Consider the following 14,441-nt stretch of genomic DNA (forward strand, 5'->3'; position numbering starts at 1 on the left):
TTATGCCCAGCTTATGAAGAGACATCACTCTTCAGCCTTTCACCTTTGCTAAAACATTCAATACTTGCGTATTACGCTCCTTCATTCCTTATTGCGAGCCTTCATAACCTCAGCACCCAAAAAGGAATCACACTGTCTACAGCCCAGACATGGTCCCAACACACCCAGCATCCAAACTCCTAAATAATCCCATGTAACATTTTTACATGGTCAAAAACCGTGTGAGAGAAAATTCCTCTCTGAGCAGCTCTCACAAGAGCAAACCCAAAATTTTCAGAAAAGGCTCTACTTTAAAGACATGGTTAAAGAATGAAGTTCTCTTTCTCACCACTCCTCCAATGTAATTACAGTTGAATAAGTATGGCAATGGCAGAATTGAAACTTATTTTCCAGGCATGTTTTGAGCTGTGTGTAACAGCACCACCTGGTGATTGAGGCTGTACAGGATTCTGAACACATCCACTAAGTTTAGGCATAGTCATCAGCACAGCAGAAGAGCTTGTAAGTCTGGTTGTGTAATAATTTGGCATTTATTTACCATTAAAAAAACATGTATTTTTTACCAGCAAATGGTAAACTTTTGTGATTCTTTTAAAAAATTATTCAAACTCCTCAGACCTAATATCAGCTGACTTTTGATGGTACATAAGGAAAACTTTCGACATAGGAACATTCAGTTTAGCAAAATACAGTAACTGGTTCAAATGTTTTAACATACTAGGTTAACCAAATAATTCTTTAATGGTTTGTTTTTTAGTTCAGACACATGGAAAAGCCACCTCAGAACCAGAAACAGTCAAGTCTGGGTTACTAAAATACTTGAAAAACATCAAATTGGATGTCATGTATGCTGTATTTTCTAAACTGATTAATATATAAACAGAATTAGCATTTGGGTCCTAAAAGGCATTACAAATTTTACTGCTGCTCCACTGAAGCATCGCAGAACATCTAATACACATTGCTGGAAAAAATCCTTAGGGATCCTGAAACGAAAATATACTCCCCAAAGATGTCACGAGCGACAAGAATTCTGCTAGAGCTAAGCATTTCTTCTTCATCACTCCTTTTTAAGATGTGACTAAATTAGCACAGCCTGCACACTCTGGGGTGTGTGCTGGGAGGAGGGAGGGGGAGAAAACGGAAGATATCAAGGCCTGAGGCACTTCAAGCAGAGAGCATCCATCTGCCAGCAGCAGTCAATGAACAGAACATTTCTAAAAACCTTCCCACTCATATTAAGTCAAGCCAAAAGAACAAAAAACACCTTCCTTCACTCTGACTGTGCAGGACTGAACGTAACATGACAGTGGGTTATATATAAATGTTTAAAAAAACACTAAGAGAAAAAAGAAAGAGAGGAGCTCACTACGCAGCTCTGCGTTCAGCCTCTCCGGCTGCAGAACAGGTTTAAGAGGCTCCTGCTCATCTCTACGTCACCCATTCCCTCCTCCAATCTGTGGTGGCATGTGGAGGAGTGAAATGATAAAAGGAAAACAAGAAAAGGAAAAAAAAAAAAAGTGTTGGTTCTTTTTTGTTTTTTATTTTGCTTGTGAAACCCAGATGCTTTCACTGTCCCGATAAAGAGGTGCATTGCCAAGCTAAGGCCCAGCATATTTGGATGAAGGGGGTGGGAAGGGGCAGTCGAGGGATGGGAAAGGCTGGGATTGAACTGGCTCTGCTGTTACAAGGTGCCTATCGTGGAACTGGACTCCAGAGCTGCAGGACTGTGATGGCAGTGCCACTCAGAGGAGCTCCAAACACTTTAGACTACAGCTCCTTCCCAGCCACACACCACACCAGCCCAGCCCTCTGTGCTGCACACAACTGCAGGGAGGGCAGCAAACCCCAGGCCAAAGATAACTTGCCTGTGTGTGCAGAGTTTTTGTTCAGGCTGGGACCAGAGTTTGGTTTTGAGGTTTTTAGTGGTTTCTTCTTCTTTTGAGCAGGGGGCTGACATAGGTCATTCTGCTAATAAATTTGCTGGTCTGGCTGTACTGGACACAGGAAGCTCCCGCTGACACACATTTCACACCTGATACAGAACCCAGTAGTTTCTGAATTTTTTCTGTTGTTATTTCTACAGAGGTCCAGAAGTTTTATGCTGTGGCCATTATTTCAGAAAAACAATCTTCAAAAAAAATGCACTAGCTCCAAAAGCAAATCACGCTTGCAGACCCTCGGGCTTAGGGAATGCTTTCCTGTACTGTCACATCACCAGCGCTCCAATTTATTCCACAGAGCAAAACAAGAAGCACTTTCAACACATGACAAGAACTCAGCACTATCAGAGAACACAGCATTAAAAAGCAACAACAACCTTCCTCCTCTCAAGTTTTGAGCCACAGTGCCTATAAAATGACACAAACACTTCAAAACCCACGTTTCAATGTTTAGAACAGTCTTATGCCACAAAAGTGACATACACATTCCTTCATTATCAAAAAAAAAAAAGCAGCAGTTACATGGAACTTAAACTAAAACTATATTACCTGGAGTATATTTTAAGCTTGTCTAACAACATTGCAAAGCCAAAATGGCTTAATTCAGATGCTTGTTAGAAGAGACACATTACTAGCACTGAAATTTATAGATATTGCTAGAGGGGGAGGAAAGAGAGAGACAGTTGCCTATTTTCTGCCACACTGTACAAGAGGGAAGATAAACCTATTAATACCCAAGTCCATTTCCTTGTGAATAGTCCTATAAAAAGCAAATGTTTTAGAAAACATTAGCCTACTAAGTAAACTATCCTTAAGTACAGGATTGCTCTCAAGAGAAATGACAGGTTTCAATTACCTACAAAAGGCTGCAGGGAGATAAATCTCCACCAGTGAATTCCACAAATGGGATCAGTATCATACTACTCTGTGCCACAGAGAAACTGTCAAATTTAACAGGGAGAAATTTGCAGATACAGAAGGCCAAAAATTTAATATCCAAGCAAGAAGTTTCACAAGTGTGCAGAACTTTAGAGGGCATTTCTTCTCTTGTTTGATAAAATGAAGGAGAGTTTTAGCTTCCCTGCTACAAGAGTTCTCTTGCCCACAGCTAGCTAATAAACCAAGAGACAGAGCAGAGACTGGAGAGGAGACAGAGCAAAGGAATCATGAAAGATGCTTTTAACTCCAAAGACACAAACAGGCCAGTTCAAAGCAGCTGAACATGCAAATATTTCTAGTTATTAGTTAAGACAACACAAGTCATGTTAATTCATTTGATTAAGACCAATTTTATTTTATTTCAACTTCAAAGACAACCTTGAAAATTAAAAGAAAAAGTAACATAGACTGTCCTCAGTCACAGGACAATCTCTCTGCTTACTCGGTCACATACAGACTGAACCAACACCTCTGAGGAATTTTAGAAATGCCTTTTCTAATTTTTCCCTTTTCTGGCTAACCAAACACAGGAACAGAGTTAGGAAGACCAGCAAAGCTTGACTCACATATTTCAACCCAGTGGAATGCTGTACTCAAAGTTTTAAATTGTCAGTCATCCTATGGGCATTATCTCCAGCAGATCCTCTACTTGTAAAGGATCCCATATCTTCTTAGAAACATAACAAATCTCATTAAAGGACACATGGATTCTTCTCCATTAAACTGTGCCTATAAGGATAAAAAGCACATCAAAAGCATCTCCAAGACATACTTTATTCAACATTCCCCAGCGAAACACAAAAATGGCCAAGATATAAGACAATAAAAAATTTCAAACTTCAACTCAAGTAGAAACTAATTAATCAATGTATAACCAAAAGGTTGCCCCAGATCAGCTGATGAACTCAACTTTTAACAAAGGTAACTGGAGACGATGAAGTACAGAGTCTCATTAGCAGAATGAGATTGAAGAGATTCTCCATGTGCTTAAGGAGAAGCCAGAGTACCAGAAGGATCCCAGCTTCCTCACAGGTCTCTGAATCAAACTCTAGAGTAATAGAGAAACAGGCAGGGAAATAGTTTCCTCCTTTTTCCCAAATTCTTGGAGTAACTCATGCTAGCTAAACAGTAAGTTTTCTGCCCCTGAGGTTTTTGTTTGTTTTCCTTAAGCAAGTTTTTTTCACATCTCTTCAAGTCTTTGCTGATCAGCACAGTTACCTGCAAACCCTGAAGATGAAGCTCTGAGAAAAGTGTGCAAGATACTGAGATGCCCTGAAGACTCAGCCAGCAGGAAGTCCAGCATCAAGCTTTGGTTTGTGCTGCTAGAACTTACCAGAGCCTGCATCGAAGCAGAGGACCAGGAAAGCCCACACTTACTGACATCCAAGCAAGCCTCAGAAGCACAAAGGTCCAGCAAGCTGAAGTCAAACACAACAGCCCAGTAACACCAGGAAAATTCCTGCTAAATTGTTGTGATCAGTAACAGCAATCACAAATGTGAAAGGGCAAACAATCGGGGAAAACAACATTCCTTTAAAAATTGTTTGATGAAGAAGTTAAGAACCAAAGAATTAGCATTCCAGGTCACAATTTTTTGCATTCCTGGCTCTGAAGCATGTTCTGATGAGAGAGAAAGAGTAATGAAAGTCAAGAAACACTTATTCAAGAAACAAATATGTGAGTGTTATGGCTAGGACACATCCATGGTTTAGCAGATGCTGGAGAGGATGGATCCACGAGACAGGAGGAAAGCAAGCTGTGAGTGGCCTCAGTGGGAAGAAGTTTGAACTTGTTAATGTGCAGAAGGGCAGAACAGTTGGATGACTGTTCTGCAATTTGTAGTTCAGTTTTGGCCATGTTAACTCTATGTCAATAAGGAGATACACAAATACAGACAGATTCAGCAGACACCAAAGCCTACAATTCATCACCCTTATCTTCAGAGATGAGTGACTGGGCTTAGTCAATATAGACTTCCTTTCAGTGACTGAAGAGAAACAGACGCTTCAGAGAATGAGTCATTGACTTCCTTTCGGATTAAATTAATCACACCCGAAATCTGCCTGCCTCTATGCAGAGCCTCTGAAAGGTGAAGAGAAACAGGAGCTCATACAGACATCTAAATTTTGCCACCCATGTCCAGCCATGACATGGGTGGTACAGATGTGAGAGTTATGTTCAGGTTGAAGAAGATTACCAAGGGAAAATGTTGTACTTGAAACATTAACCACCAAACAAAAGAAATCCACCAAACAAAACAAAACCACCAAACAACAAAAAATCCACCACCCAACAAAACACACCCCCACACAAAAAACATGTAATATCATCCCAAATGAAAAGGAGAAGATGCCCCCTTCTCCTCCTTCAAAGAGAGATGGGGGAAGTTAATACATACAATGTGAAGATGAAGGAAATGGATGACAGAGAAATTGCTAATGATAAAATGGTAACAGAGGACTCGTAAGGGACAAGGCAGTATATAGATCAAAGGATAAAACTGAAGCAATGGTCTGGCTAGAAGAAGTCTTTCAAAGCCTTAGTGAGTATAGAAATTTAGGAAGATATGAGGCAAAACCAGAAAAGGAGGACTTTAAGCAATGATTACTTTAAAAGACAAGACAAAACTTGATGTGGTGCTAATAAACACAGAGATGAGAGGATTAGGATTAGCCTTCTATTGCAACAGAAATGAAGGCAAAGAAGGGCAAGATAATGGCAGAGAGCCTAGACTAGAAGTTTCATTATTGAAATCAAAGCCAGGGACAGGAATTGATACAGGAGGAAGAGTCAAAGAAAAGATTGCATCTAACAAAGGAAACAGTCTGGAAGACTTCAAAGCCTATGCACAGCTGCAAACTACAAATTCACTGGGGAGTTACAGACACATTGTGGAACAGCTCGTGTGCCTGGAGTAATGAGATGGATGGTTACAGGCTCCACAAGAAGGACAGACCAGGAAGGTGACAGGGATTCATTCCATACAAAGGAACAACCTGAAAGTGTGAAGCTCTGCTGAAAAATGATTGACAGGTCGATAAAGAATAAACAGGTCTGGATGAGAGGCGAGACCAAAGAAAACAGCCACGAGCACATGCCATAAACCACCTGATCCTGAAGATGAAGCCTTCTTTAGAAAGCAGGAAGACCTCCAGATTCTCATGGTGAACTGCATCTACCCCACAGCTGCACAGGAACCACAGTGGGTCACAGGTAATCCAGTGGAATTCCAGAGCACATCAGGAACAGGACAAGCAGAAGCTGTGATAAACCTACTACTATTTGGAAAGGAAGAAGTGGTGGAGGATGTAAAGTCTGGTGGCAGTCTTGGTTACAGCAACCTAAGATATACAGATCTTGAGGGGTGTGAGGAAAATGGGTAGCATAATTACCATACTGGACTTCAGAGGGCTTCAGTTGGTTCAGAGAAGACGTAGGCAGCTATCCATGGTAAAGAAACACTGCACGAGGGCTCCCTTAATCATAATCTGCACACACAAGTTAATTTGATTTGATGGGATACATCTGAGGATGCAAAGGGAAACAGTAAAAAGAGTACTCTCTGCCATCTTTAAAAGGCTGTAGGAATTTGAAAAGGTTCTCTCTAGACTAGAAGGCAGCAAGCATCAGGCTTCTCTTGCAGATGGAGAAGACGCCAAAGATGAGTCAGGGTCCTCTCAGCCTCTTGGAAGGCTACAAATCTACCTGGAAACCATTTCCAGACACACAAAACCCAAGAAGGTAACCAGGAATTGCCAGCACAGATTCAATGAGGGTAGATCATGCCCAACTGCAACAGCCAGAATGCAGCCAAATAAATTCTAAGTACAGCTCTTCCCTCATCCCATTTCATCATTCTCCCTGGCAGGCAAACTGCAGAGATCTGGACTAGGCCAGGGAACAGCAACTTGGGTGAAAGGCTGGCCTGGTTCAAAGAGTAGTGCTCAGCACTTTCACCATAGACTTACAACTGTGATTGATACTGGGGTCAATGCTGTTTAATGCCTTCATTAACAACATGAACAATAGGCCAGGAGGTTTCCTTTGCCAGCCTATAGATGACATCCCATGGATTGGAACAGTGGCCAATATGTTGATGGGCAGAGCGCTATTCAGAGGAATCTTCAGATGTGGCAGAAATGAGCTGACAGAAGCCTCACGAGCCAAATGCAATCTTCTGCACCTGGGACAGAAGAACTGCAGGGCAAAAACACAGGCTGAGGACTGTTTGACTTTTTTGCAGGAAAGGGTCTAGGTTCCTCATGGACAAAAAGCTGAACATAGCTCAGCAGCACCCAATCGCAGTGGTGAAGGTTAACTTCATCCCAGAGCCACATTATTTAGACTGCAGCCAGCAGATCCAGAGAAGTGATTATCATCTCCTGTTGAGCACCTGTGAGACTATATTTAGGCTACTTTGTCCAGTCCAAGACTCCTCTGCAGAAGAAGCATTGGCATATTGGAGCAAGTCCAGCAGAGTCCCTATGATGATTTGGAGACTGCAGCACATGGATAAGGCAAACAGATGAATTTGCTGAGTCTCAGGAAAGATGAGGGAGAATTTTCTTTGGTGCTTTCAGCTTTGCAGTAGGAGGTCATAAAAATGGAGCCAGAGCTGCATCACCAGAGATGCCCAGCAAAAGGGCAAGAGACCAGAGCCTCTATTTCATCAAAATAAGTTCTGACTCAACACAAGGAAAAAATTCCTCACAGTGAAGGATACCCAACCATTGGAGAACAGAGTGTGCAGGGACACTGTCATATCTTTCCTTGGTAATAACTGGAGCTCAGCTGCCCTAGGCCCTCAGCAGCTTAATACAACTTCAAAGCCACTGTTTTTTCAGACTCCAGAGGTCTCTTCCAATCTCAGTCGCTCTAGGATTCCACTACTCTCCCTTCCCTTGCTGTTTTAGTTTTGTTAAACAGCATTTTCTGTTCCTCTCCTTTGGATACTTCTGTTCTTCACATGTGTAATACAATGTCTTGGTCTAATTCACAATGAATAGTTGAGGGAGGAAGCAGAACCCGCCATAATCACTTGTAACAAACCAGCTATGAAATGAGCGATGACAACAAACATTAAAGAATTAAGCAAATAGTGTAAATGTAAACAGCAAAAATTGCATTACAGAACATCTTCAGAAACACTTTCCCATTTAACATTAAAATACCCTTAGCCATGTTTTGGTATCTAAGAGGACTGAGGGAAAACACATATTCATCAAAAGAAATAATTAAAAACGCAGCACAACAGTTCAGAAATTGGAGTAAGCTAGATGCAGCTGCAACCTTCAAACTTAGTTTAAACCAAATTTGAATACCTGCAACTGAAGCTTTCAAGTTATAATCATACCATTGACCCTCCTTTCCCTCTCCCTTTTCTCTCTGGTCACTGAAGACTATTGAAAGTACCAGATCTCCAAGTCAAGAACAACTAACTACCTTTTAACAACAACTCTGACACGGATATAGTGAGAGCAGATTGTCTGCAAGGAAACAAGAATAAACTGGCTATTTAGAGAGATTATGTAATGCAGCACAGAACTGTAAAATAGGATTTAAAGAGACATCACTCTGCATTTTAGTCCTGGAAGTAAGTGTTGACCAGTACTGTAGAAATTTGAAGAGGCTCAGGAACAGAGAAAGATAGCTTGTAAAAGAGTCCCCACTCTGAGCTGGTATTTTATTCATAATTCTTCTTTTTCAGAAGATCAGTAGTATTTAGATATTTTGTGATATCACTTAAAACAAAGTTGAAGCTGAAACACTACATCATCTCATGTGTGAAGGTTTTTACTACAAAAATGATGTCTGTATGTACAGATACGAAGTATTTTGTGGTCCTGAGCTTGTTGAACTTGTGGAGCTTCATACACTCAATTAGCACAGTACTGCACTCTGAAAATCAAAGTGATTATGAACAAATACAACAGTATTAAATCTTCCCTGCATAAATATTTTAGCAAGTATAAACAAGACTCCAGTTTCTGTAAGCAGCCAATTCCCAAACAAACACACACAAACATCAGCTGCTTCAGCAAAGAAAGGGAGAAATTGAATGGCCATGCCCTACTGCATTATAAATAGGGAGGAAAGGTACAGCAAAGGCATGTGTGGTAAGGGAGACTAGTTCTGTGTAATGGACATTCCTACACAAACCTGAAAATGAAAATGACAAAATGTTTAAGGTTTGACCATGGCTTTTGTTAAGATCATAAATATACATATTTATAAAAACACCAATGCACATCATGATTTTGTAGGAGAGTCCAGAACTGATGAGCAGCTGCTGAGAGATTTTACTTTTGCATTTCTTCACTTTAGAATGCATGAAAAAAAAAAGTTATTACCTTATGCATTCTAATGCAAAACTGTTTTTCATCTAATTCTAAATATCCTTTCATTAAAAGCCTCAAAAACCAGCAGCATCATACATTCAGCCAAGCCCAGCTGCTTTGCTGGTAATTAAGAGACAGCGAGTCCAGATCACCTCCTTCCCACCTCCCCTGGAAAAACAGACTTTACAGTAAGGAGGAATTTGGCCCACACTTCATGAGGAAGGAGTGGGGGAATGGAGGGATAGCAGAGGGAGGTGGTTGTTTTTTAAAACCCAGCCAGTCCCTGCTCCACGGCTGGACTTTTCCCCGCACCATGTCAGGCCCGCAGGTTGCTGGCAAGCAGAGCAGGCGCAGAGCGAGACCTGCCAGCGCTCTCAGACCACACACAGGCTCTCAGCTGCTCCCCAGCACACTGGGGACTTCCATCCACAGCCCATCCCTGCTTCCCAGGGCCTGGCTCTTCCCTCCAGCAAGAGCCTGTGTGGAGCACCGGCAGTAAGGGAGAGAACCGTGCGCTCACAGCGCGGACGGCAGCAGCAGCCCAGGCCTCCCTCATGGGCTGTCCTGCACCAGCATCCCCACGGGAGCGAGTTCCAGCACTTCATCTGCAGAACAGGTAACATTGGAAATGCCAACATCGTGGCACCAGCAAATAAATAAGTAGCTCGGCACTTTTTCTAACTGTTCATTTTTCATACAGCCAGCTAGCAGTGCACTGCAGTTTCACCCAATAAACAACTCCGTCCCTCTCCTCTAAAATACGTACGGTAAGTTCATTTACATTGCTACACTTTCAAGTCTAACCATGATGGATATTTAACATAATTTCACCCCAAAAAAAAAAAGCTATGATCATGGGCCCACAGTGACAGGGTGAGATTTTGTAAGCTCATTGCCATAGCTCAATTTGCAATTAAAAACTATGTAAAGCCAGAAGTGTGATTAAAAGCAGCAGACAACCGGCTCATTATACAGAGGCAGAAAAGAAAAGCCTTTCAAACACCAATTGCTCTACCTGAAATATCAGCTGCTGTTGTCATGCCTGGGACTGAGCAAGAACATCACTTAGCTCACTGAAAAGAACTTTCCCAGAGACAGATTGGCAGCATGACAAATGTAGTTTGGCTACAGAAATCAAAGACCAAATACTTGTTCCTTATATAAAGGATAGACAGGAAAAAAAAATAGAAGAAAACCTGCAAAGAGCTTCAGAGAGGTGTAACTAAAAAAGACAAATTATTTTCCTGTTTCAAGACTGTTAGGGAGACAAGTTCATTTAAAGCAACTAAAATTTCTTGTATACAATGCTGATATACTTAAGCCAAGTCACAATCATTGCTTTTGATCGGGGAGGCCCCCCACACAAAAGCTGTGGGGAAGGAAGATGCTCAGACATATTCCCCAACAAACACTCATCCAAGAAAAAAAGCTGTGTTTAGATTCTAGAAAAACGCCTACACTGTCTTTACTTGTGATTACCTTTTGGCAGAACCAAAAGGGCTTTTGAAGGATTCAAACACTCCATGAAGCAACAAGACAGATTTCCTTCCATCAGCACTTTACTCTTCTACAATTACAGACAACTGTGAAGTTCTTATGCACAAAAAGCCAATTTATTTTTAAAATGTCTGTTCAAAATTACAGTTTTGATTAAAGCACCTTAATCCAAAACCAGACTTCATTAAGTTTAGTGGCTTTATCCCACTGCTTATATTGGATACATGTAAGACAGGAAATTTAAACTTCCTAAGATAGTAACTTCAGACCTGACACTAGCTCACCTAAGGTACAAGCTTTACTTTGCCAAACAAACAGGGCTCAATACTCTTTAGTAAAAACAGCTGAAGAAAAGATTCTGCATATAAAACAATCTGTATATACATCAGCAAAGTAATGCTGGGTAGAGTAATCTGACTGTATTTCAATGGCACAGATCAATCTTAACCTGTCTATACCTAAGAAGATATCATATCAGATTAATCTTCATATACCTATGAAGCCATAATATAGGCAAGATTTTCTGTGTTGAGTTGCAAATGTAAGATTAATTTAGGAAAATACTTTTCTCTAAAATATCTCCCCCAAATGAGCATCTTATCAGTAAAACCCATTTACATCTCTGGTTAATTACATGTCAGCTTCTGAGACTTTGCTATGACAGTCCATCAGCTGTCATCTCCAAGAGTCATGAGACAGGAGTATTAATTAGCCAAAAAATGACAACTCGTGTCCCTTGATATGAGCAACAGCAAACTGGAAGACCATTCTACTCCTGAAATAAAAGCTAGTATTATTCACTCTCTTTAAAGAGTGTAGAATATGGAGATCTCAATTAAAATGTAAAGCATGTAATGAGAATATTTATTTTAATGTCACCTGTGCACTAAAACCTTTTTTTTCCATTTTACTTCTCTATTCAATGATCCCATATTAAGCACATGATTACTTATATGCATTATCTCACACTTGTATAGCTTAAGACCAACAATATTTGAAGAATTATACTTAAAAACAAACATGAATAAAGCATTTCAAGAACTCTGAAAACGGACTAAATAAAAAGCCACAATAGGTTTAACAGATAATAAGAAGGTGCAATGGGTATGTCAACCTTGAAAAAGCCCTTTTAAACCACAGTAATATTGTAAGGTGCCATTACCCTTTGTCAGTCAGCTACATGAACTCATAAATCAGGTGCAGCAGCCAAATGAGAGCACAATGAAAAATCAGCACTAGGCAGACTTGTCCACTGAATAATGAGGGGCCTGCCAAGGTTTTGAGGTCACATTCAAAACTAAAAATTAATTGTATCAACCATATTAATAAAAAGAATTCATATCAGCAAGACTAAAATTTGCTAGTACCATTCTGCAGAGTTTGTGCTCGTGACTCCTTTCCCAGATTGGCGTGGAATCCTCCTCCTAAAGTCGGTGTTTTCCCTGCACCTATTAGAGGAAAAAAAAAACAAACACCAGACATGTCAAAGAGAATACATTAATTAAAATATTAAAATAAAACTCATTGTGCCAATATATTCAGTATCTGTATAATCTGAAATATGCCAAACTACATTAAGAAGGTCTTAAAGTACTTAAGACATCAAGCACCAATACTGCAAATTACTTCTTTCTTGGCATACCATAAGAATTACATGACTCCATAAACCCTCCCAATCTCAGTTCCAAAGAAACTACAGAAATCTCTCAATATCTCTTTTATGCAGAACATGAAAATCAGTATGGTAAAATATTTCTCAAAATAAAGGAGGAAAAAATTGCTTAGTTAGTATTTTTGTCTGAAGAATATTCAATGAAGAATTTGCAGAATTTTAATACGTAATTATTGGCATTATAGAACATAAAACATGTTTAGAATTCAATAATTACTATGTTGGCTACTACAGGCGTAACAGTTATTTTAAAATAACTTCAGTTTGTCATTAGGTAAACACAGCAACACTTAGGCTATAAAAACTGCAAGTCTGGAACTCCTACTTTTACACCCTGAAAGGTTGGAGAGTTAAAAGAAGTCTGAGTTGTAAATCAGCATGAACTAGAGGCTGGTTTGGGCATCCATGCCAATGCAGAGACTGCTGGGAGTCAGTGGAACTACGCATACAAACCAATCTTGCAGAACAGGGAATTAAACTACCAAGGACAAAAACAGTCTCCCACTAAAGCAGGAAGGTTTTTTAAAAAACAATCAGGGTACCTCAAGCAGGATATCTGAATCTATCAGCTTAACAGCAAGTGAGACCAAAAAGCTAAATTGCACAGGATTGAAAAAAAGCAATTTGTTAGTAATTGGACTTCTACTTAATTCAAGTTGTCTGGTCTTCAGGATAGGGGAAAAAAGCCATCTTGTTGTCTATGATGCCTACAGCTTTTCCTTAAGTTCTTGTGGCTGTTTTCTCCTCTTAGACTAGCTCTTCAGAACAAACTAGAAAGGCTTTGGGATAGACACAGAGAAGGGAATGAAGTGACTCTTTAAAGCAGTTCAGGGAATTTCCTGCACATATCTGAATAAGACACTTCCATGGCAGGTACAACTGATGAGAAACTGTGACCTAAACTGTTCATCTTGCCAGACTTTTTAGCTCTAGTCTCCTCTCAGTTGCACTTAATGTACATCCATCCTGAGAAAAAAACCAACACCAAAACCCATGTTTTGGTTTTTGGAGGGCCAGAAAAGCTAATAAGCTAATATCCCTGCAGAACTACTATCTGCCTTCAAAGGTTATTTTTCCATATAACCTTTAAATTAGGTTTCCAATGCTACCCACAACAGAAACCAACTCCATTTCATTAACAGATCCTTTAACAAACAATAACCAGCTCTCATGTAAATGCTCCCACAGATTAAGTACTTCATCGTAATAAGAAGTGAAAAACATTCAATTGTGATCTCCTCCCTGGATACAGAGGTAACTCTCCCAGCTCTGTGTCTGACTGCTAGAGACAGCAATGTCTCCTTGCCATTCTTACAGGTACAGCCTTGTATTTCCACAAACACTTGGAAACAAACCAATGCAGTGAACCAGAGACAGGTTTGCTAGAAAAGAAGGCATAACATTTTTGGTGTACATTTATAAGAATGGTCTACCTGCCAAAAAATATATCAATGATGGCAATAGTTTTACATTCCTTTTCTTCAGTAAACAAATCAAAACAGAAATTTGGATTATCATTGGCAAAACAGCACTTTTAAATGTTTCCCTGTTACTACTAAAAAGCCTGCACAAAACAATCTTACATTGGTGATAAACAATACTAATAACTAAATAATTTAACTTACTCAGGAGTGAAAAAACAGAATAATATAAACAAAATGAAATTAAGTTGAGACTTTAGTGATTTTGTTCTTTAAGACTCTTTTTCATTAGACATCAAATTATAACATCATACATGAAAGTAATTTGCTTCCAAGCTACAGAGACTGCAGCAGATACCAGCAGAGCTATATGAAAGACAGATTCTGCTATCAGAATTGATGTACCCATTTTTCAGCAAGTTAACTGGAAAGGCTGAACATCTCTACTTAGTATTTGTCTTTGAAAACTGACAGAAAACTAGTCTGTTGAGCACTTACACTCTCAGAACTGCAAACTAATGTTGCCACTGACTATGTAGTCTCACCCTCAGCTTTAATCTTACAAGCAAAATGCAAACCAAATTCATTAACATAACTGTTCAGCTGGGTAATAAAAAGATAAACTCTTAAA

At 39.8% G+C, this 14,441-nt stretch overlaps 1 protein-coding gene across 2 annotated transcripts in view; it reads right to left on the reverse strand.

Moving 5' to 3' along the window:
• BRF1 (BRF1 general transcription factor IIIB subunit) overlaps positions 1–14,441 on the reverse strand; it is a 171,795-nt gene that overhangs the window by 145,875 nt on the left and 11,479 nt on the right. For both annotated transcript variants that reach the window (XM_023927411.2, XM_023927410.2), the window contains exon 2: positions 12,085–12,165. In XM_023927411.2, coding sequence (XP_023783179.2) covers positions 12,085–12,165 — 81 coding nt within the window. The remainder of the gene's footprint in view (positions 1–12,084; positions 12,166–14,441) is intronic.

The sequence above is a fragment of the Cyanistes caeruleus genome, chromosome 6 (genome assembly GCF_971803275.1).
Source record: "Cyanistes caeruleus chromosome 6, bCyaCae1.hap1.1, whole genome shotgun sequence".
Lineage (NCBI taxonomy): Eukaryota > Metazoa > Chordata > Aves > Passeriformes > Paridae > Cyanistes > Cyanistes caeruleus.